Source organism: Leptidea sinapis, chromosome 1 (genome assembly GCF_905404315.1).
Source record: "Leptidea sinapis chromosome 1, ilLepSina1.1, whole genome shotgun sequence".
NCBI classification, from domain to species: Eukaryota; Metazoa; Arthropoda; class Insecta; order Lepidoptera; family Pieridae; genus Leptidea; species Leptidea sinapis.
Genome location: NC_066265.1, coordinates 34,064,092 through 34,089,048, shown reverse-complemented (window position 1 = coordinate 34,089,048; position 24,957 = coordinate 34,064,092). Strand labels below are relative to the sequence as shown.

The window sequence follows — 24,957 nt, the reverse complement described above, 5'->3', positions numbered from 1 at the left end:
GCCAGCGCGAAGTACGCGTCGAGACGTGCCTTGCACTGCTCAATAGACACATAAATGAAGGAATTTTGAACCGCATTGTTACCTGCGATGAAAAATAGATTCTGTTTGATAACCGCAAGCGCTCAGCATGTTGGTTGGATCCTGGTTCACCACCTAAACAATGCCCTAAATGAAAACTTACCCCTAGAAAAGTGATGGTCACTGTTAGGTGGTCTAGCGCCGGTGTGATTCATCACAGCTTCTTACCAACGGTGTGAGCATTACTGCAGATATATACTGTGAAGAACTGAACACAATGATGGAGAAGCTGGCACATCTCCAACCAGCATTGGTCAATCGCTCGTCTCCGCTGCTCCTGCAAGACAACGTGCGTCCTCATACTGTACAGCAGACGGTCTCCAAGTTTCAAGAACTGGGGTTGGAAGCTCTCCGTCATCCGCCCTACTCGCCAGACCTTGCTCCTACAGACTACTTCTTTTTCCAGAATTTGGATAACTTCTTGGCGGGAAAAAAATTCAATACACGAGAGGCAGTACAAAATGCCTTTGAAGAATTTGTTGCTTCCCGTCCAGCTGATTTCTTTAAGAAGGGCATCAATAAACTGCCACTGCGTTGGCAAAGATGCATTGATTGCATGGGTGATTACTTCGATTAATACAAATAAAAAATACATGAAAAAAATTCGGTTAAATTTTTTCATACAAAACGGCAATTTCATAGGTACCTTATATTTGTGTGAGACTTAGCTTTGATTTGTTATTCTTCATTCATCCTAGCCAACCTCGATATAAAACTAAAACAGTTTGTTGTAAATCGTTGATTTAGGCATTTATTTGCGGAAATTCAAACCCAATCCTAAATGTTATGAGTTACCTGAAATGTTAACTCCGATTACTAACATGACAGACTGGCTAACACACGCAGGGCTAGCTGACTAGGTTGCTGATAATTAATTTGCGAATTGTGTTTTGGGAATCAAAGTTAATGTCAATTAGACAAAGATAAACGGACAGCGGCAATCAAAAAATTAACACGTAGGCGCCATCCTCGGCAGTGAGGACCAAACTAGAAACATAAGAAAATCACATCAAAATACACGTAATTATACTTACCATAATATTGATACCACAGTATGCTTTCAAAATTATTTGGGGCGTGGGTACTAAGTTTGATACTCAAATATTTTTTATTCAGAAAGAACTATTTGAATTTCGAATGTTATATTTTTTTGACGTTGCAACCTTCTTAGTAATAAAAAAAAACAATAGGCGGGAAATCATTTGTCAATTGTTTTTTTATCAGACATCAAAGTTCTACGTATGCAACGAAAATGGAATTAAGTCAAAAAGATTTTAGAGCTATGATTTTTTATGAATTTAAAAGTTCTCTATCTCCGCAAGACTACCGCTCGATTTCAAAATGCTTTTGGAAGAGAAGCACCTTGCTTGATCATCGTGAGGCAATGGTTTGCTGAATTTGAGAGAGGTCGGGTTTCTTTACATGACGAATTTCGTGAAGGGCGGCCTTCAACTGCCGTCAACGAAAATAATGTGGCTACTGTTAAGCGGCTAATTGAAGAAAACCCGCGCATTATCTATGAGACAATTCGAGGAATATTAGGGTTTGGTATGAGCCATAATCAGAAAATTTTACACGATTGGATGTTCGGAAACTTTGTTGTCGTTGGATCCCTCCACGAAGCGGGCTCGCGTGGAATGGTGCTCACAGATGGTAATGAAGTACGACTACGGACATTTTAATGCTGTTTATGACATTGTCATAGGAGACGGAACGTGGATTTACTGTTTTGAACTCGAAAAAAAACTGAAAATGAGAAAAGGCCAACAAAAGTAAACAATGTAGCATTTTTTTTTCTCAGCTACGGGTCCCTGCGCAATTCCACGTGAAGATCAAAAGAGTGTTAATGCCGAGTGGTATTCCATCCTTTGTTTACCCAGGGTGTTAAAAAAAATTCGCGAATAACGACCAAAAAGCCGCGTTCTCCTACATCATGACAACGCTTCTTCAAACACGGCCAACAAAACTAACATTTTAAGCTTCCGAAAAAGTACAACTCGTCACCCATCCTGCACATACTCGTAGCCCCGACTTAGCACCCTGTGATTTCTGTATTTTCCCCAAAATCAAAGATTTGATGAGAGGTTTCACTTTTACCAATTCCGAAGAAGCAGTGATAGCACCAATCAGCACGTAGAAAACATACCTTCAGATCTGTGGTCCTTCTGTTTTAAAAAATGGTTCGATCGCATGAAAAAGTGTTTAAAATTTAAGGGAGAGTATTTTGAAAAGCAATAAACATAATATTTTGGTTGTTGTTTTTTTAATATACATAAATACATGTTGTTTTTTTAAGTTACGCAAAAATTTTAGTGTGACCTACGTATTAAGCAACTCAAACAGGTGATATTATCGAAGAAACAGTTTCCTTAATGTTACTATGTATTTATAAACTTTGTCATTGTTTTTCATAAAAAATTTTCTATTTGTTTGTGTTGTGAGACCTTGTCATTTACTTGGTGAATTGTATGACTCAGATCTAAGATCACTACACAGTTCTTTGAGGTATTATATGTATCTGTAATGTTTTATTTAGTTCAATCCCTATTTAATGTCAGTAGTAGTTAAACTTTACCACTTCCTTACAGAAGCATATTCCATATATTTTTGCCCATCGTCTTTTAGAACGAGTTTCAGAACACGGAGAAAAGAACAGAGTGGAAATAAACGAAAGTGGCAAACAGGCGAATTATGTCGATGTTGTTGAATCGGTGTAGTCATCAATGTAAGATAAATATATTACTGTCTGGAAATAAAGGCTTATGTTATGATAATAATTATTGTTTAGCTGTTGAGTTGTGTGAATTGTAAGCAATTATTACATATTCGATGACAACGGTTATGGTCTGTCCATTCATAATTTACCTATTCAATCATTATCATTATTATCTTACATTTATCACGGGGAGTGTTCCAAACAGCTGTTTCAGCTGCCGCAGAATTCCACCTTCGCACGACACCCACAAATAAGGATATCATCCCTACCATCTGGATGTGTCCTCCACAATTGCGCTTTTCAAGGAGCTTTCTTCCACGTACTACAAAGCTGTGGAATGAGCTTCCTTGTGTCTCTGGTCTGGCAGAGAATGTGTGCGGTGGTGATCACTTAACACCAGGTGACCCGTACGCAACATTGTCCTCCTTTTCCATAAAATTATAACAATCGCTGAAGGCCGAGTGCAGTTAAATGTTCTCACTATAGTATCATAATAATATTTAATCCGGCATATATATACAGTATATATCTAATGTGTATGCGGAGCTCTGTTTCCGACTTGTGTGTGTTAATTATTATTACTACAATTTACATAGTTTCACTTTTATAATATGAATTACTTATTCTATTAAAACATTATTCTTCTTCACTCTTCACCCACGCTCACTAGATGACACCGTCCATCATCATTCAAATCAGCCATCAATTCAGTTTTTTCATTTCAACTTCTTTCTTTGGCGCGTTAGTAAAAAATTGACAAAAGTGAATTTTTACGATGCGCGCGCACTGTACATAAGTTGTAAACTATAATTTCTTTAGAATTGTAAAAAAATAATTAAATGATGTTTAAATAAACGATATTTAATTTAATTATACTGTATAATAATATTTTCATTAGTTGTTTTTAATACCTTCTTTATAACAATATTGTTCTTTCTATAAAAGTATAAACACGAGGATAATTTTTTTTAAGGATTTTTGTTTTGTAACGCCAAAGAAGTATAAGTACTTGGTGCGTGCATTCATTAGTACATACACATTACACACTTTTCTCGTATAAGAACCACTATTTTTACCATCACCGGAGATACAATGAACTTATATGGTTACAAGTAAGCAGTTTATGATGTAAAAGTCAACTACAAACATAGACAATTTGAACTTGAACAATAATAGTTTGTATACTAAAATTATAATTTTTCGCTAAAACAAATTATATAAATATTGCATATTTCGTAGTAGGTCTAGGTAGTTATCTGGCTTCGAAACAATGAAGAACTTTTGCTGTTTTGTGACTAAAGTTTTCCTTCGATTCTTATTCATACATAATATAAGTACACGTTTCTTACAGACAGAATCAGTCCATGGTCAAACCACCTTCGTTTTATAAAATAATTCAATGAATTTCAAAACGACTGCCTACAAACTAAAACATCCGTAGGAAACTCTGAGGCAAAATGTATTTAACAGTGAAGACCTGACAAACGCTTACATCGAACAAAAACTAGGCGTGACAGATATACGTTATATAGATAATAGATAGTCAAAATATATTAAACCTATTATGATAAGTTTTTATGTAAATATTGAGATTAGAAAGATATTTAATAAAGTATATAAAAGTTTAAAACACGGCAATCGGCCATGTTAACGGAAAGAATGACGTCACGGCTCAATTGTCATCACTGCTTGTTGTTATATTACGCGATATTATTGATTTCAGTAACGTCATAAGCGGTCACCATGACATTTACGAGCGTTTTAAAAAAACATTTATGATCGTTATAAAATATTATCTTTGCTAAAATAAAGTCAATACAAATCGAAACTATTAAAGATGTTCACCGACATAGTACCTACTACACGAGAAATCCAAAATCTGACATCATGTCTATTGTAAAGAAATGTCGGGTCGGTAGAGTATCTTGTGTATGTAATATAAATTATCAATTTAGGAATTAGAGTTTCAGCGTTACTTAAGTCAAAAAGGCCTTGTGCCTCCGGATGTTCTTTAAATAACAAATACATTGCATCGATTGATTACACAGTAATTTTATTTAATATGTAGATAAGATAGTATCTATTTGATAGTTGTAATGTAGTTTACACTCGCTACTAGATATGAACGAGAATTTAAACTCGGGAGTAATTGATGACATCTATCTATATTTATGTAATTCAAACATAACATCAAAAATAATAAAAGGCATTTATTTTAATTTAAATTGATTCCTTTAGAATTCTTTTTGACGTCACTTCTAATACTACCACCGCTTCGGAAACAAGTTGTAGGGCTAACCTCGGTCCCTATACAGGGACTCGGACCACAAGAAGCAGTTGAGGCAGCTCGGTGGATCCGCAAATTGCGAGCCGTGTGTGTCGATGTGATACGGTCTATCAAATATCTTAATGTTGACGATCTTCGACTTAGTACTTACTACTTACACTGAAAACATGAATTGGAAAACCTGACATCTATCACACTAAACATCTTTTTTGTATGAAAAAGGAGTACAAACGAGCTTGCGGGTCGTTAAGTGATCACCGCTGCCCACATACTCTTGCAACACCAGAGGAATCACAGGAGCGTTGCTGGCTTACACATACATCTGTACGCGCTTTTTTTGAAGGAACCCATGTCGTATCGTCCCGGAAACACCGCACAAGGAAGCTCATTCCACAGCTTTGTAGTACGTGGAACAAAGCTCCTTGAAAACCGCACTGTGGAGGACCGCCACACATCCAGATGGTGGGGATGATATCCTAATTTGTGGCGTGTCGTACGAAGGTGCAATCAGGTGAAACAGCTCTTCGGAACACTCCCCGTGATAAATGCGGTAGAAGACACACAATGAATCGACGTCTCTACGCAACGCCAAGTGATCCAGCCGTTCACAGAGCACTGGGTCCCCGACAATTCGAGCTGCTCTGCGTTGCACGCGGTCAAATGGATCGAGCTGATACTGGGGTGCGCCAGACCAGAGATGACAGCAATACGCCATGTGTGGCCGGACCTGCGCTTTGAAGAGCGCTAGAATAAGGGCCGGCTTGAAGTATTGCCGTGCTCTATTGATGACGCCCAGCTTCTTCGAAGCAAATTTGGCTTTGCCCTCCAGATGGCCACGGAATTGGCAATCGCTCGAAATTTCGAGACCCAGTATTCCGATACTAGGCGAGGCTTTAAGGGAAGTGTTATCGAAGAGCGGTGATACGACAAATGGGGTTTTTTTTTAATGGTAAACGCGCAAACTTGAGTCTTCTGGGGGTTAAATTGAACAAGGTTCAATTTACCCCATTCTGCGACCTTCTCGAGAGAGGACTCGATAGAAGACACAAGTTTCTCCCGGCACTGGTCGACGTTTTCCCGAGAGAGACCTGCATGGCCCGTGTATGTTGTTGTAGCAATGTATGTTGGAGGTGTCCATCATATCATTGATATGCAGAAGAAACAGCGTGGGAGATAGCACATAGCCTTGGGGCACTCCAGCGGTCACGGGCTTGGGATTCGAGCAAAAACCGTCGACAACGACTTGTATGCTGCGCCCAGTGAGGAAGCTGGAGGTCCACTTGCATAAGCTCTCGGGAAGCCCAATTGATGGAAGTTTAGAGAGGAACGCCTTGTGCCATACACGATCAAAGGCCTTCGCTATATCCTAACTGGCTAACTGCCAAGCCACCCATCTATGTGTTAGGTATACCAGAAGATCACATGGCGACCGACCATGGCGAAAGCCTTATTGTCGGTCGTTGATCAACTGGTGACCCTCTAGGTTTACCAAAAGTTGGCGGCTAATTATGACCTCCACGATTTTGGAGAGCAGGGAGGTTATAGCAATAGGCCTGTAGTTTGCCGGATCCGAACTGTCTCCTTTTTTTTGGATCGGATGGACAAGGGCTGACTTCCATGAGTCAGGGACTACGCCTTTGGAATAAGAGTTTCGGAATAAACGCGTTAGCACCGGCGTCAACTCAGGGGCACACGTTCTAAGCACGATTGGAGAAATGCCATCCGGCCTGCTCGACTTCCTGACGTCCAACGAAAACAGAGCTCGCCTAACAGTTTTCTGTCTGAACTGTACTTCAGGCATAGAGCTCTGACACCGTGGGATGGTCGGCGGGGTTTTTCCGTTGTCGTCAAGAGTCGAATTGGAGGCGAAAAGAGCACACAGGAAATCGGCTTTCTCTATTGCCGTATGGGCCAGGGTGTCATTCCTCATGTCAACGGCGGCATGGACGGCTGTTTGAAGTTACCGAGAGCAGCTTTCAAAAACGACCAGAACTTGCGTGTTCCGGTCGGGTAACTGGAAAGCTGCTCGCCGATTTTGACGACGTGCATTGACTTCGCACGTGCGATTTGCCGCTTAAAAAATCTGGAGACACGGTTATATTTCCTCTTAAGAACTTTGCAGTTCGGATCATTTGTGCCCAGCGCCGCAACCCAAGTTCGATACGCCTGTTTTTTGCAGTCAGATGCTGCTTTAACTGACGCATCGAACCAGGGCTGTGATCTGCCACCGATCGGTACTACAGAGCTTGGTTTAAAAATATCCATGCCCTGCAGTATCACATCGAATACTGCAACGGCGCAGGTTCTAGGATCATCCGAAGGGAAACAAACCTCGCCCCAAGGGTAGGATGCAAAAAAGGAGCGCATCCTATCCCAATCTGCTGACTTGTAGTGCCAAACGCGGCGGGTCGCAGGTGGTCTGCGACGTTGGCGTCGGATGGGCACTACACTCCTGACCAGGCAATGGTCGGATGTTCCGAGAGGGGCGTCGACAGAGACCTGGTAACTATCGGGATATGTAGTCAGCAGAAGATCTTATCCATTCTCATATAAACCTACGAATAAAATATCAATTCATATACTGCACATCTTAACAAACATAGAGAATGAGAAATGTTTCAATTTCAATTTATTGCTCAGTTCCTTGCCAGATTCATATCCGCACCCGATGCTCCAAAAGGAGACAAATATTTCACTCAACCATCATGTTCATAGAACTTGGTTAAAAGAACAAGACGTGTTCCGGTGTCCTATGGCAGACATAACAAAATCACTATAAAAGGGAAACCATAAGAAGATGGCAAGTTTATCAACGAGTTGTTACGAAATAGAACACAATCGTGACTGAAATAAAGATTGCATGATATTTGTTTAATTGTAAAATATAAAATTAAGTCACGCTATTAAAAGTGTGGGAATTTAGCACACGCATAAAGTCGCGGTTTGTAATGAGCATAATATAATCACAAATCATTGTTTTGTTTTTATTCCTACTCCATCCCAAAAGAAATTACAAGTGTAGCTTCGTATCAGAATGTACTCTATAAAGATCTTACACATTGTAATTATATTAAGCAACCGATTACATTTATTTACTAAATAAATTGCTCGGTAACAGTTATCTATTTCTAGTAAATGTTTATTGATGAAATGAATCACCTTGAGATAATTTCATACAATTCATACATAAGCATCAAGGTTTTGTTGATATCAAACTATTTGGATAGCTTTGAACAAATAAACTTTACATTGTGTCTGAAATGGAGACTATGCTTTGCAAAGTCTCGGTCTCAACCCCAGGAAGACACAAGTTTATGCGTTTAAAGCTAAAAAGTCTCCCATTGTCACCCCCCTAACTGCCACAGCATATATCGGCATACTTGGTGTCTATATATCGAGAAGAATATATTAATTGGAAGAGAAGGCCAAACTAGCCTCTAAAAAGATTGTTGTACTCAGTAAGGCGAGCCACTACTTCAATATAAGCCACCACCTGCAACTATGTAAGGAGTAAATTCGGCCTCACATGGAGTATTGTTCTCCCTCTGGGCGGGCGCTCCCCAGTACCAGCTCCTTCCATTTGAACGCATACAACGAAGAGCGGCTCATTCCATAACCATGCGTTATTCAAGATATTTATTACCACGCACAACCACTTTGTGGATCAATAACCTCTGACCTTCATTGGAGCGTTGCTGGCCTTTAAGGAAGCTGTACGCGCATATCACCAGTGCTGTCATCTGCATATCAATGTATGTTGGAGGTGTCCAACATATCATTGATATGCAGAAGAAACAGTGTAGGAGATAGCACACAGCCTTGGGGCACTCCAGCATTCACGGGCTTAGGGTTCGAGGAATAACCGTCGACAATGACCCGTATGCTGGGCCCAGTGAGGAAGCTGGAGGTCCACTTGCAAAAGCTCTCGGGGAGGCCCGAATGATGGAAGTTTTCAAAGGGGGCGTGCCATACACGATTAAAGGCCTTCGCTATATCCAGGCCAACTACCAGGCCTTCTCCCTCGCTTTCGATAGCCGCCGCCCGTCCATGTGTATACCATAAGATCGCCTGTCGACCGACCATGGCGAAAGCTGTACCGTCGGTCGTTGATCAACTTGTGACCCTCTAGGTATACCAAGAGCTGGCGTTTAATTATGCCCTCTATGATTTTGGAAAGCAGGGAGCTAATAGAAATAGGCCTGTAGTTTGCCGGATCCGAACTGTCTCCTTTTTTTGGATCGGATAGACAAGGGCTGACTTCTATGAGTCAGGGACTACGCCTTTTGAATATGAGTGCCGGAATAAACGCGTTAGCACCGGCGTCAACTCAGGGGCACACGGTCTAAGCACGATTGGAGAAATGCCATCCGGCCCGCTCGACTTCCTGACGTGTAACGAGGTTTTCTGTCTGAACTGAACTTCAGGTATAGAGCTCTGACATCGCAGGATAGTCGGCGATTTTTTCCTTTGTCGTGAAACTTTGTCGAATTGGAGGCAAAAAGAGCGTACAGAGGATCGGCTTTCTCTTTTGCCGTATGTGCCAGTGTGTCATTCCTCATGTGCAACGGCGACAGGACGGGCTGGTTGAAGTTACCAAGAGCAGCTTCCGACAACGACCAGAACTTGCGTGTTCCAGTCGGGTAACTGAAAAGCTGTTCGTCGATTTTGACAAGGTGCTTCGATTTCGCCCGGGCGATTTGCCGCTTAAAGAATCTGGAGGCACGGTTATATTTCCTCTTTAAAACTTTGCAGTTCAGATCCTTTGAGCCCAGCGCCGCGTCGTGTGTCAGCTTAAAACAAAAGTGAAAAGTGCACGGCGGCGAGGTGAGTCAGTACATAGTAACATTCACAATATTTTTGTCACTCTACATTTTTACTCTGATCGCACTCCTTTGTGCAAACTCAAGAAAAAGGTATCTTGATTTTTGACTGCGCTAAAGGCCAAGCCTGGTACAGTTCTGTCTCAGTCAATACCAAAAAACAATGTTGAGCGCGCCTAAAGAAGTTCTTAGTTCAAAAGAAGCCACGAAGTGAATTCAAAGATGGCCGCCCTGCAGATTTTTGTAATGTTCAATGGTAAACCGGGAACACATAATACACGAATCTGACTCGCACTTGGCAGGATTTTTAAATGTATTTTAGCATCAAAAACGACCAACAGATTTGTGTTCAAACAAACAATCTGTTAACAGGCTTCATACATAAAAGTTGTCAAGCATGTTACACTAGATTATTGTAGTTTGTCGTTACAATTACGAACCAGTCAGCCGTGTTGTGTTATGGACGAGGTTTCCTCGCACACGCAGCATCAAGAGAGCATCCGGTCAACGTCCTCTTTACCTATCACGAGAATGCGAAATTAAGTTATCGATAACTTTTACGTCACCAATTGATAAGGTAATGTTTTGTTTTACTTGTTCTGTATTATTCTTATATCGCAATCCTTGATTGTAAGTATGTATTTTCCGAGGCTAACAATATCTGAAACACCACCTGGGTGCACCGGAAGACCAGCGCTGATCATATAACCTATGATCTGCATTATGCTGAGGCAAAACCAAATTTTGCAATTTAATATACAATAATAACCTCAACATTAATTGAAAACTAGGTTAAGTAAGGTGCAAAATAAATTGTTTTTATTTCTTTCTTTCAATGTTACGGCATTGAGGTATTATTATATAAGTACTAGAGAAGTTATTCTATTCTGTGGAAGATACGCCACAATTCAGCCAATGTCACGTTTAAGTAGACCCAATAATAGATTATTTTTATAAATTAGTGCTTCCGATATTATAACATACTATGTACCTACTATATAATGAGTTAGCTTTGGCCTCTGATTAATGTTAATAATAACATTCTCTAAAGAACGAGAACTTATTTCCTTTAATCATAAATCGTCGGTCGTTGATCAGCTGGTCACCTAGGTCACTAGGTTCTAGGTCTCTCGGTGATTTTGGAGGGAAGGGAGGAGGAGGAGGAGCAGGGAGGTAATAGCTATAGGCCTGTAATTTGCCGGATCACGACTGTCTCCTTTATTATTGGATGGAAAAGCGCTGACTTCCAGGTCCAGAGTCAGGGACTACACCTTTTGAGTATGACTGCCGGAATAAACACGTTAGCAGCGGCGTCAACGATTGGAGGAATGCCGTACAACCCGCTCGACTTCCTTACGTCCAACGAAAACAGAGCATAGCACCTTCAGGCATAGAGCTCTGATACCACGAATTGGTCGGCGGTGTTTTTCCGTTGTCGCCAAGAGTCGAGTTGAAGGCAAAAAGAGCGCACAGGAGATCGGCTCTCTAATTTGCCGTATGGGCCAGGGTGTCATTCCTCATGAGCAGCGGCGGCAGGAATGGCTGGTTTAAGTTAACAAGAGCAACTTTCGACAACAACCAAAATCATCGACAAGTGATCTACCACCAAACGGTACTACAGAGCTTGGTAACTTGATGACAGCGCGACAAGAACTTTGACATTCACATTCATTTAATATTATTTTATATAAGTTGGCACCGCGACGACATGTCGTCACCAGTCAAATTATGCGTGTTTTAAAAATAATATTATGTTAGTAACCTTGACTTATATTTTTGTTTTGAGAGTTATTAAAACAGTATCTCACTATATTCAAATATTTTAATTCAAAATAGGATAGGAATTCACTCGTTGCATGTCAAAAACTACAACTCAACCGAAAATATCAGACAGAATAAATAATTCTTATTCTTTTTTTTCAATTTTGTTAAAATAAATAAAATCTTATATATAAAATTCTCGAGTCACAATGTTCGTTCCCGTAGTCCTCCGAAACGGCTTGACCGATTCTCATGAAATTTTGTGAGCATATTGAGTAGGTCTGAGAATCGGCCAACATCTATTTTTCATACCCCTAAATGTTAAGGGGTGGTCCACACGAAATTTTCTTTTTTATATTTTTTTGATATTTTTTTTTAAATTTGGTTGATTGTTAATCAGCATTAAAAAATACATACAACTTCAAATTTTCACCCATCTACGATCAACAGTTACTTTTGTATCGCGATTTTAATATCGGCAGTACAACGTTTGCTGGGTCAGCTAGTAATAAAATAAAATTATAATATAAAAAGCCTAAGAGCGGTCGCTCTATGCCCAATCTGTAGTATCGTTAAGAAAGTCATTTATGTTATACCATGCCATGCCATGTAATTTGCTTGCACATTCAGGGCGGCAAAAGGCGTCGCTGTGGTATCCACCTCATCGGCATTCTCTGCCAAGAAGCCACCCACTGGTAAATATATTTGTTTACGAATGTTTGTTTCCGAGTCATTTTGATTGATATTATAACTCAATAAACACTTCAATTGTAATAATATTACTTTAATTAAACATTAATAATTAAAACTATAAAATAGCTAGTGAATTATAAATGTAACTCGTAATTAACAGCCTGTTTAGAGTCTGATGAAATTGGAACGAAGATTTGTTACGAAGGCTCATCTATCTGTTATCTATGACTTCCCGTTCGAGGTAATGTGCCTTTATGTTAAGGTAGTTGAGTAGAGTAGAAATACCAATATAAACATTAATGAAACGCCATTGACTGTAAAGTGTAAGTATCAGTGACAAATATAAAAAAAATATCTAAATTAAAAAATATTACCACTATAGAAAAACATAATAATAATATTATTAATAAATCGTTGTTATAAATGCAAAAAACACACATAAATTTAAAATAAAGGCGGTACAATAAAAAGTAATGATCTGTCAATGTTTCTGAGAAAATAATCTTACAACAAATTACAAATTTATAAAAAGCCACTTTATGGAATCCTCATCGGACAAGATACGCTCTCTTGAACAATAAATAGAATTTGAATTATAATGTTGATGATAAATAAGATATTGTTTAATACTTGTTACTAACAAGCTGAGATGCTCTTGTTTTTGTTAAATAATATCTCCATCCGAGCATAAAGACAATATGTAAATATCAGGTGAAAGAACAACTAATAATGAATTTAGACGCTATTTACGGTAAATGTTAGTGAAACTTATTCTCTTTTGATAGTACAATACGATTTGATTTATTATCAATGAATAAAGTAAGAATAATTAAATTAGGATATTGATTCTCCCGGCTCACTGTAAACTGGTAAGCTTTGTTCACATCATATAATACAGCCTACTTCAGACTAAGCATTGGTCTCCACTGCGCTCCAACTAGACACCGCACCTCCTAAGAACCGAAGCTATAATTCTATAATGTGGCAACTATTAGAAGCTTGTGCGTGTGTCTATCACATTTTATAACATACTTACGCCTATTGATTAATATTGATATAATTAATAAAATATAAAATACTTAAGTTCTGATGATATCTAATTCCAGTATTTTTCTTATTTCTTGTAGTATTATTTTTATAAAGTTCTACTACGCAACCCGGCATTTTAGTTTCATTTATTAGCAAAGTTTAACAGAACTGCGGCATGTCAATGTCACACATTTTTCAAGACTGGCTCGAGTACGCCCACTTGGGCGTAGTATTAATTGGCGAGCTTTGCGATTACGCGATATCTAGTTGGAACGTAGTTTTATTACAGTTATATCTATTTTTATGAAAATTGTTGATAACAATGCCTTCTTGGATGTAGTCCTGCTCCTCCTTGTTCCAGGTCTCTCTATCCATAAGCTTTCTGCTTTTATGTCATCTATCAACCTTTTCCCAGGACCGTTTCTATTTTTTCTGTTGGTCCTTCAAATAAAGTTATTAGCGTATGATGTCTTTAGTCTGTGCATTTTGATATATTTTAGAGAGTAAAAATAAGGCATCTTATGTTTACATATATAATATCTTAAATCCTTTAATGCAAATTCAAAGAAGGCAAGGATACTTTTTATTTAATATTATCAATTATATTAATGTTTTAAAAAAATGAGTCAATGGTCATTCGCCACGTAACCGAAAGCTACAAGATAGAAGTCGCGGATCACTTGAAGTACTTAAGAAAATGATTTATGATTTACGATATTATAATGTTTTTATATTTTCATTCGCAATAAAACACGTGCACTTATGAACCGTTCGAGTGAGGCGGAATTATATCGCAAATGATATGTTAGGAGCCAGCCGGCCACCTGGCCACTCTGTCACTTGGAATCAGGAAATACTGCGCTGAGATGAGAAAATAGTCATTAGCACGAAATGTTCGCGGATGAGTGCAACAAGTACCCACACTTACAACATTGCGTCGCAGATTTATATAAAACCTAAAAGTAATTATTTATATAAAACCTAGAAGTAATTATTTATATAAAACCCAAACGTGTCCGCTCTATAAGTGGGCAACGAGTTTCTAGCGAAAGATATGCGAAGTCATAACGCGCGCAAATTTCAGTATTACTGGAACCCGATCTTCTCATGCCTGAGACATACATTTTCGGATATAGTTTTTGAGTTTCAATTAGTGATTTTTGATACTATTTTGAATGAAAATAGTAATGGTAAATCGATATCCTGTAAGGGCAAGTTCGAATGTCCGGAACTAAAACTGAACGTTTTTATATCTTGAAACAGCACAAGACGTCTATTGATGCGTTGATCAGGTTGTGTCTGGAGTGACACACAATCAAATCTGATTATAATTAACTTGAAATTATCATTATGAACGAAATTAATAATATAAATTAAACTTAGAAAATATTATACATATATGTATTTTAGTGTATTTTAGTGATTATATTGAAGTGACTGTATTGTAGCTTGTAATGATTTGTGGAATTAATTTATCTTTTTATATTGTTTCAACATGTTAGCGTTATAGGACTTCAATTTACTTTTATATAATTAACAACTAAATTGTTTGTATGTTTATGTGCATGATGTGTTCACCTGTAATTGCAGGGACACGATTTTTGAAATTTATGTTACAATCTTATGAATTGTCTTGTGTATTCTGTGTTGGTGGACCTTGAATAAATAAATAAATATTAATTTATACATATATTTTTTACTGCAGTATCGTATATAGGTATTTGAATAAGTAAGTACCTTTTTAATTTTACATTGAGAAATGTTTTTTCTACATACATTACAGGAAGCCTGTTGCCTGTGTATGTATTACGTAGAAGTATGCCAACCTTGTACATGGTGATGAATGATTGTAACCGTATGTATTATTTGGGCACTCTTAACTGTATTCTATTTGTTATTCCGGTGACACAGTCAGCTATCCAACTGGCCGGTCGCTCTTGGAATGTTGACACCAAAAACATTAACCTTATTGTACAAATGATCGTACAATGAAACCCGACGGAAACATGCTCAATATTGGCAAAGCATTGCTTTTAGATGTAAAACAAATACTGATTTATAATAATAAATAATTTTAATGCTCATAAATATCTTATTCCACCTCACATATATATTTCACTCAATAATGAAAATACTAACTAATGGAGAAAAGAGCAAGTAATGAAAAATAATTAAAACACAATGAATGGGACTTATTCTAAGGTATGTAAGTAAATATGTATTATAATAAAGTAAAGTTACTTAACTTTTTTTATAATTAAACTTAGTAATTTAAAAATCATCTTAAAATCAATTACTTATGTAACAGTCATTCTCTGTTTGTATTTCCTATGGACTTTGACTGAAAGTTCTGGTCCATCACACTTCTCTGTGCTAATCTTACATAAATACATACATTATATAAACAATAGTTGACCCGACAGACGTTCTTCTCTCATGTCAACACTTATTTGTCATGAACGGATGTAGGTGGCTTTCCATAAATTCTGTTCTTAGCTGACCCTCTACTCAGCGAAAGGAATATTCCTATCAAATTTTCAGTCTCTACGTCTTATGGTTCAACAGATATCTGGATGAGTCAATACATAAGTGGAAATCTCTTATATATATATATATAAAAGATACATGACTCGGAAATAAATACTATTATTCATCATACAAAAAAGCATTTGCATTAACTGGGATTAGAGTCCCCAACCCCTATGTCAGTATCAGGCAGGGTCACTTCCCACGGACTATGTTTTTGTCTTAATTTGTAAATTATTACACATAAATAGAAATTATTAAACTACATAAAAAAATAGAAAATAACATGCAAAACGTATTTAAATGTCAGTCATAAGTATTTAATAAATACATTTATAAATATTCAAGTTACATAACTTGTTGAGACATCGTCCAGGTGATACCAAAATAAATGTGGTAATAAGAATCTCCTTTCAACATTTTATGTTCATTAGCGGATCATAAAATATAGAAACAATTGTAATTCCTACTGACTTTACTAATGAGTGTGAAACAACGAAATATTGTGAATTGTTAAACACAAATGTACCTTGAATAGTGAGTTAGAGACGTTTCGCTGCTAACGGCCGTTACTAATATACTATCTACAGACACAGATAAATTAATACCTTCTACTGTCAATAACCTGAAGCTGTCCCAATATACCCGATAAGTCATTCTTATCGCCAGTTCACTCTTGCAATTTCCAAACAATTTTCTATCGCTGGTAAGCTATACGTCGTCCCATTGACAGACAGCGTGTACGGATAAGATGAGTTACCGTCGATAAGTTTATTGACACAGAAAAGCCAACGATAGGTACGATTTTTTTATCTCAAGTAGGCCACGACCGAAGATAGACTGAATATTGAGAACGGCCGTAAGTTAATACTTCGGTCACAGGGGCTCAGCTCTCCAGGGCAAAGATCAACATTAAATAATACATTAAAAGTGTGACAGTCCTTGGCGAACAATTGAATTTCCTCAATAGTGTGTGACACTCACGTATCACATTCACAAATCAGATAATTATATAAATATCTAACAGATCAAACCATAAATATTGTTACAGTTAAAAAGATTTATTTAATCAAATTTGCAATGCGTTTACTTTTAGAAACGTCAATAATTTCCCGCCAACATATTTTATTGGATGGTAATATTAAATGATAATATAATGGAATGATTAAAAAAAACAGAATTAAAGTGATGGGCTTGCAAAGAGTGGCTATACAGCCGTCGCGTCGTGTTCAATATGCACACAAAGGTCCGACGTATGTTCGTATTTCGGAGTGTGTCGAAGACCAGAGAAGATCGGTACCGTCGCGTGCTCTTAGAACAATTCCCCGAAAACAAAAAATATCGCAAGAAGTGGAGATCTCCACCAGGCCTCATCCGCGTATCATTAAAGTAACTTCACTTTGTTCGCAACATTTTAATAATATCTCACATATTGTCCGGACATACATACAGACAAACAGACATACATACACAACCGCCAAAAAAAATTGTAAATAGAATTATTGATTATATGTCTACATTTTTAACTTCATTACGATAATGTTATGAGTATATTCCGTAAATTTCCGCGCCTTCATTAAATTTGTTATATTGGATGGTATTTTATTGGTATTGTAAAGGTTCAAGCAATTTTGGATAAAATAAAGTTCAACGACATTGTATTGACAGACCATTTGAACAGCAACCGTGTTCCGCGTACCCGCCAATTAAGAAGTCAGTAAGTACCACTTGTTACAAACGGCACTATTATATTATTTTAATTGCCATATTTACACGGTCTTCACTATCGCTACCTAGCGAAAGTAAAATTCTATCACTTTTCTCCTTTGTACAATCATATATATATGACTTTATGTAAAATTTTAATTATCATTGGAAATAACCATTTCTCCTAGTCCATCTCATTCACTATTACTTCATCTGTAACCCGTTCTTATCAGACGTCATTTTAGTATTTTAAGTTTAATGTCATAGACCCTATTGTAGGGTAGTTCCCTTCTTTAAAATATGGTCGAGGAAGGTGATGGCTGGTCACCTATCTATATTATCTTATAATCTTATATATATATAAGATTATATATATTATATGCTCGCATGACACTTACGAGTATATTTATTAATATTGTGTGTGGATTGATACTCTTGTAGTTTTTATTTATTTATAGTTATTTCTATAACTTACTCGTGTGTGATTGCGTATTTAATTGAATTTTATTGTTTAATCACTTTTATAGAATGTTATTAAAGAAATGATTTGTAAAATGAAGTAACGAAGCTGTTAATTTAAAAGAGTGGCAATTCATTCATTCATTCTTGCAACTTCTTTTCATTAACGCTCAACCTTTTCCCAAGTTGTGGTAAATTGTAAATATTAAATATGTTTAATTATCTATTTTTTATGTAAAGTAACGTAAGAATAATTATTATTTAATAAATATTCTAGTTATCTTTTGTTTCAAATGTGTAATTCATATTATATAATTGTATGTGTGTGTGTGTGTGTGTGTGTGCAGAAGCAGAAGCAGAAGTAATATGTTGTTGTTCTGATTCCGTTCTAATAATTAAAAGTTTAACTACATTCGTTATAAGTTTCATTCAAACAATAAAACTTCGAGTCAAACATACTGTGTCGTAACCATATTTTGCTATAATTAGTAATAAGTATACATACTTAATACAGAAAACAAGAAATAGCATTACTTAGAGCACTACGTACGATCCTTACCCGTGATAACACGGTCCGGAGTACTCGTACAATTAATTGTATGAACGGTCGCGGGCTGCGTCCGAACCAAATACGAGGTGGCGAGCTGCGTTCATGTATAGAAGTCCATCAAGACATGGTCCAACCAGAAATCTTTACTTCTTCTTCGTCTTCGTACGTACCATTACCATAAGTTGACGCCGATTGAAAGAATTCATGATCAACTACGTCATTGCTTTGGTGTGGCTTCGCGTAAAATGCCGTATGACAAAACGTGGCCCCTGAATAACTTGAAATTGGATCAGAGATCGGACTTGGATCGGAAGGTTCGGACCGAGATTTTCTGTATTTTCACGGGTAGGTACGGTCGGACTCTGATCGGACCTGGTGCGAAAGCGCTCTTAGGGTTGAATAATATTATAAGAAATTTTTAAAAAAGAAACTGATTCCCAATAATGATAATTATTTCAACTAAAATTTTAAACTATTTTTAATTATTTCACAACCATCGCTGCCATTGAGATATCTTAGTTTCATCCCCCAATTTTCCACCAATCCTTCAACTTTGAATGCTTGCATTTGCTTGCATGTAATAAAAAACACCTTTGTCAGGTTGATGGTGTGGTTCGAGCCTGCTCTCCAACTCGGGAACCAGAACTTAAAATATATACAACTTTACACTTATTACAATCGGCCGATTGTAATGCGACATGAACAATTTGAGGCGATGTCATAAATATTTTACTTTAAAAATATTCACAAATATTGAGAACCTAGTTAATACTTTAAATCTAGAAGAACTGCAGATTGGTTTACGTCATTCAATAGTATATTAGAGTATGTAAATAGTAATAATACTGACTATGCTAAATATAAGAAATATTGTGTTCAAATAGTGAACATCATGTTACGGACGCATCGGAGAGTTTCATTTCGAAGAAAGTTGATAATTATTACGTGTGTGATAAAAATACGTGAATATGTATTCGTTTACATTTCTAAGTCGGAATAACTAACATTAAGAGCTGTAATGTATTCGAAAATAACTCTACTAACGAACTTAACTATCTTTGTAAATTAAAAAGATTTTGACCGAATGCGCGATGAAGAGTCCGTAATATTAAAATATTTATTATGTCTGTAAAAAAATGAATGACAATTTGAAGTAGAAAGTATACATTGCAATTGTATCTGGATGAAAAATAAAGTTACATGTATATTAGAGTTTTATAAAGTGGCAGGTACGGTTCACAATCACATTTTGTGTCTAAATATATTTAATTGTTTTATTGAAAATGATTGTGCTCGAAATGTTACTCAATAGCAAAATATCTAATCTTTCGGACAGACTGGGACTAAGATTATGAATATTTTATTCATATTACAATATCTAATAAATTTAAATCATAAAATAAAAAAGATATTCGTTATTTAAAATGGCAGAATCCCACGAACACTACTATTAAATCAATAATTATAAGAAAATATCAACAACTTCATAATGACTTATGCACAAAACATGTTAATTATAAACTAAAATTACTTTCATTATTTTAAAGTGAAATATATTTCACTTTTTACTGTATATAGTAATGTGTTATTGCTATTGCTTATAACGGCTTAAAATATAAGGTTATATCGTCATTTGAGAGAAAAAGCAAAAATATGTAATAAATCAAAAAAACTTATTTCATTCAGTCAAATTTTCAGCTTTACAATACAGTTTATGTGAAACAGTCCGCTGACAGGTGGAACAGGTGGAACTTCGGGTGTAAAACCCCGAAAATGGATACGAATTATTCACAAATCTAGGTCACTATCACCATATTTACTTAAATATACATACACTTAAGTTTACCCGTATTTATACCAATGTTTATATATATTGATTATTTCAATGTTTATAATAATAACACCAGTTCACTGACAATGTATGTTATCTATCAACACAGTCATACGGAGTTCAGTTTGTGAATGTGACCCCTCACAATATATATATTATATATATATATATACATATTACATACATACATAGTGATTATAGTATTTTTAAACTACCGATAGTGATACAAAATAGAGTATGATAATATAAATCTTAAGAACTTGATTGTTTATTCGACCAAATTAATTAATTAATCATTTAATTATTTCATATTTAACAGTTACAGAAATAACTGAAACTTTTACTAACATTAAACATATTCTCGCAAAAAAATTTAAGCATCTTGTTTTCAGGATCAATCCTCTTTTAAATACACTTTGTTAAACGAGTGAAAATATTTAAAAACTAATTTAAAGTTCGTGTTATTATTTATTATTCTCTATACCAATAAACGGACAGCCGGTTTTTTCCTTCAGTTACACTGCGACAACTAGTGAACCGATGGAAATAATACTTTTCCTTAAGATGCAGCGTGTTTCCGACAATGTTTAAGAGACATGTTGGTGATTCCGTGATTCGAAACCTATATTTTCTTACTAAGATACATATATATTCGCAATTAAAATAATTCAGTCAATGACAGTCAATTCATTACATAATATGACAATTACTACAATGGACGGTCGATGGTAAAACAACGTTTGCCGGGTCTAATTCAAATATTTTTATTCAATATAGGATGTGACATCACTTATTGAAAGTCAAAAACTACCACCCATTTCAAAAAGAATGCCTCAGACCTGAGAAGAATGGGCGCAACAAACTCACCGGGCTTTTTTTTATGGAAATATGGTTACAATGTAAAATCGTACAATAAAATTTATTATTTAATAGCCTGAGGGGCTGTCGCTCGATTCCCAATCAATGGCATCATTAAGAAAGTAATTTATGTTATTTAGTTACCTTTACCACACAAACGTTTTTTAACATTTTTTTTAAATTTCGTAATACTTTTGTTTTGAACATTATCTGGGATCTTGTTGTAAAAGCATATACATCGCCCCACGAAAGACTTGGTAACTCAACTTAGCCGAGTAGTAGGCATGTAGTTTATGTCTGTTCCTGGTGTTAACATTATGGTTATGACAGTTTCTAGCAAAATCTCTTATGTGCCTATATACATATATAACATTATTAAGAATATATTGAGAAGCAACAGTCAAGATGTTTATTTCTTTAAATTTTGCTCTCAATGATTCTTTAGGACCTAGGCACTTGGCTCAGCACTAGTTATGCATACCTATATTTAGTTTTCTTTTACTGGTTTCTAGTCTGATGTCCTCAGGCAAGCTGTTTCGTAAATAGGGAAAGCGTTTTCGAAAATTCTATCACCATAGTATCTAGTTATTTTTATGCACCTCAGGTTTTCTCTACAACTCCTATATTTTTTAATTATTTATACTATTCTGCAATAACTAATATGGTTCTTCTTTCTGATGCCAACAATAATAATTTGATACTTATTATATCTTAGTCCTTGCCTCTGACTATAAAATTGTCTGTCTGTTAATTATTATAAAAATATTTAAATTGGACGTCGAAATTCTTCTGGACTTCATAATTATACCGCTATTTTAAGAATCATAATTTTAGAGAAATTTCTTTTTCTTTTGAATAAAACATTTAAAAATTGTATTAAGACATACAAAATAAAAATTTAATACGTGTTGCACATATTTCAAAGTACCTTCTAATTAACGACTCATATGTAAGTATCACATTACTGATCGTAACAACATGAAACACCATTTAAAATTACACTCAATTAATACATGTTTATTAAAGTATCGTGTCGAAACGATAAGATTGTCTGAGTGCGCTCTAATAATTATACGACAAACATGTCGAAAGATCCAACACCTAAGTGAGGGTATCTCTCAAACAGAAAATCGTTCATTTTTAAGCATCGTTGTGATGAATATACTGTTTATGGCCTTAATGCGGTCGTAGGTATAGTGAAGGTCGCTCACCTGAAGCAGTCCAGCATTCAGGACATTCCTGGCACAGCGTCGCCCAGTCGAACGCGAGATCATCAAAGCTAGCCATGTCTGGGCCACACACCTGTAGATATCAGTTCACTAGAACCATGCTATGTTCACGATCACTTCACACTTACAACTCGTTACTTCACAGTTGAAGGCGTCGTCCGCGAGAAGCTCCCGCCGCGAGTGTCCACGCGCACGCACATGAGCCACCGGCTGAATACTGCGGCCTTACCTCGCCAGTTGGAGCGCTCGCCGCTCGGGATGTCTTCAACAAACTGGTTCCCCGCTTGTTCCACGGACTCACAGCATTCACCGGCCACTCGATTTTAATCAACCGTTAACGTTCTTTTAGCCAGACACGTAGTATCTGGTCATCTTATATCGACTCTATCATCGTTTACATACTGTATGTGATTACTTACAAGGAAAGTTTCTTTATTTTACACGTTTATGCAATGATTCTTTTGGTTATTTACGTGTTTATAACCTAGCTCCTACAAAGTCGTTAAAGACAAATTTCAAAGAAATAAACATTTTACCTGGTGCATCTCAATATTATCTATATTCTTGGTGATGTTATTAGCATTATGTTTATTACATTAGCGAATATGCTAGAAACTGTGATAATCATAATGTTAACGCCAGGAACAAATACAAGCTTGTTGTGCCTACTACTCGGTTAAGTGGAGCTAGAACTTACGTCATTTTTGTTGGGCGATGCTTTTACAACATGATGCCAGAATAATTATGAAACAAATGTGTTTTAAATAATAAATACAAAATAATTGTTATAAAACGTTTGTGTGTTAGGGTTACTATAACATAATTGAGATTCTTTTCAAAAAAGAAGCCTGCTGAGTTTCTTGCGTCTGTTCTTCTCTGGTGTGAGCTATAAATGTTCCCAAGGGTGGTTTTTGACGTTCAATAAGTTCATTATAAAATATTTTTTGAATAAAAATATTTTAATTTGCCGACAGTTAGACAATGAACGTGTAATGTCCGCTAAATCTATTCGTCCTTATTAATTGTACAGTTACGACTTACTTATAGCCGGTGACCTTACATACCTTTGACTGCATTGTTGTTTGACTCGTGAAATGATTCAAATTAATTTACATAATATATAGTTGTTACAAAAGACACATATTTATGTCATTTGTGTGTGGATTGATGCAGTTTTTACGTATTGATTTACATTTACTTTTTAGACTTACTCATGTAACACATTGAGTACTTGACGTTTGAGTAATTTTGTTGCGTTACTTTACATTTTATTTTGTAACTGAAATGATTTGTAAAACGATGAAGCTGTAAATGTTGATTTAAATGAGGGGCAATGAGTTTTTTGCCACTTCTTCTCATTAAAGCTCAACCCTTTCCGAAGTGGCGGTAAATATAAAAAGAAAATAAAACGTTTTGCATTCATATGAAATGAAACGAAATTTATCTTTCTTTTCCATTTATATTTCATCTTGAAGTATTGCGTTATATCTTACCGGTAAGTATGCGGAAGACAGCTGTATGTTGCCACGGGCCTATATTACATACCTCTTATGGCAACATGTCAGAGTTTGCTAATTTTGCCTCAATTGCGGCGCCTAGTTATGTTAAATACTTGATGCTACATTAAGCCTAGATAATTATGAACATGGTTTTGACAAATATTTTACTCGCTTTATAGATATTGAACAAATATAAGTAATTTGACTTATTCTGTTATATTAAATCCAGCTCTACGTAACGCGGAGGTACAATTACTACATTAACGACAACTCTATTCAAATTTCCTAATTAACAAAGCATATTTAATGCTATTTATTTTTGCAATGCAAAATATCAAAGAGATGTAATGAGAACTTTTTATTATATTCAAATTATTCATTTTATTGAAATATTTGAGGCTCGTAATAAAAAGAAAATATAAGCTTCAGACATTTGACTTGGTGATTTTAAATTTTTAATATGCATATTATTATGTTAGCATATTATTGTATAACCAGCACACTATATTGGCTATTTTTAACACCAGCTAACTCTGAGATTGCGTACTTGAAGCTATCACCGTACACATATACATTTTGCATCAATTGGAAAAAATTTAATCAGAGTAACGAATATTTCTGTACTTTTGACCCCCGAACAGCAGGTAAGCATTTTGATCAACCCACTCCCTTTAATTGTAGTGATTGATCGAACTCTAAGGCATGTCCTGTATATAATACTAATAATAATATATTATCATAATATATATTCTGATATGCTTGAGTCTACTCAAAGACGTCTTCTCGTATACGAGCTGACTACATAATATGAGGATTGGCTTTCTTACTTCAAGTTACTGAGCCTTGAGAGTCGTCACAATTAGGCTATCCTAACGACTTTATTCAAAATACTCGATGGCACAATTTCTACTACG

General features: G+C 36.0%; 1 protein-coding gene across 1 annotated transcript in view; it reads right to left on the bottom strand.

The window, feature by feature from the left end:
* The window catches only part of LOC126966184 (cerebellar degeneration-related protein 2-like), a 92,327-nt gene extending 69,546 nt beyond the window's left edge, over window positions 1–22,781 (bottom strand). The window contains exon 1 of the mRNA XM_050810154.1: window positions 22,527–22,781. Within this exon, the coding sequence (XP_050666111.1) occupies window positions 22,527–22,602 (76 nt within the window). The 5' untranslated portion in view covers window positions 22,603–22,781. The remainder of the gene's footprint in view (window positions 1–22,526) is intronic.
* Between the last annotated feature and the right edge of the window lie 2,176 nt (window positions 22,782–24,957).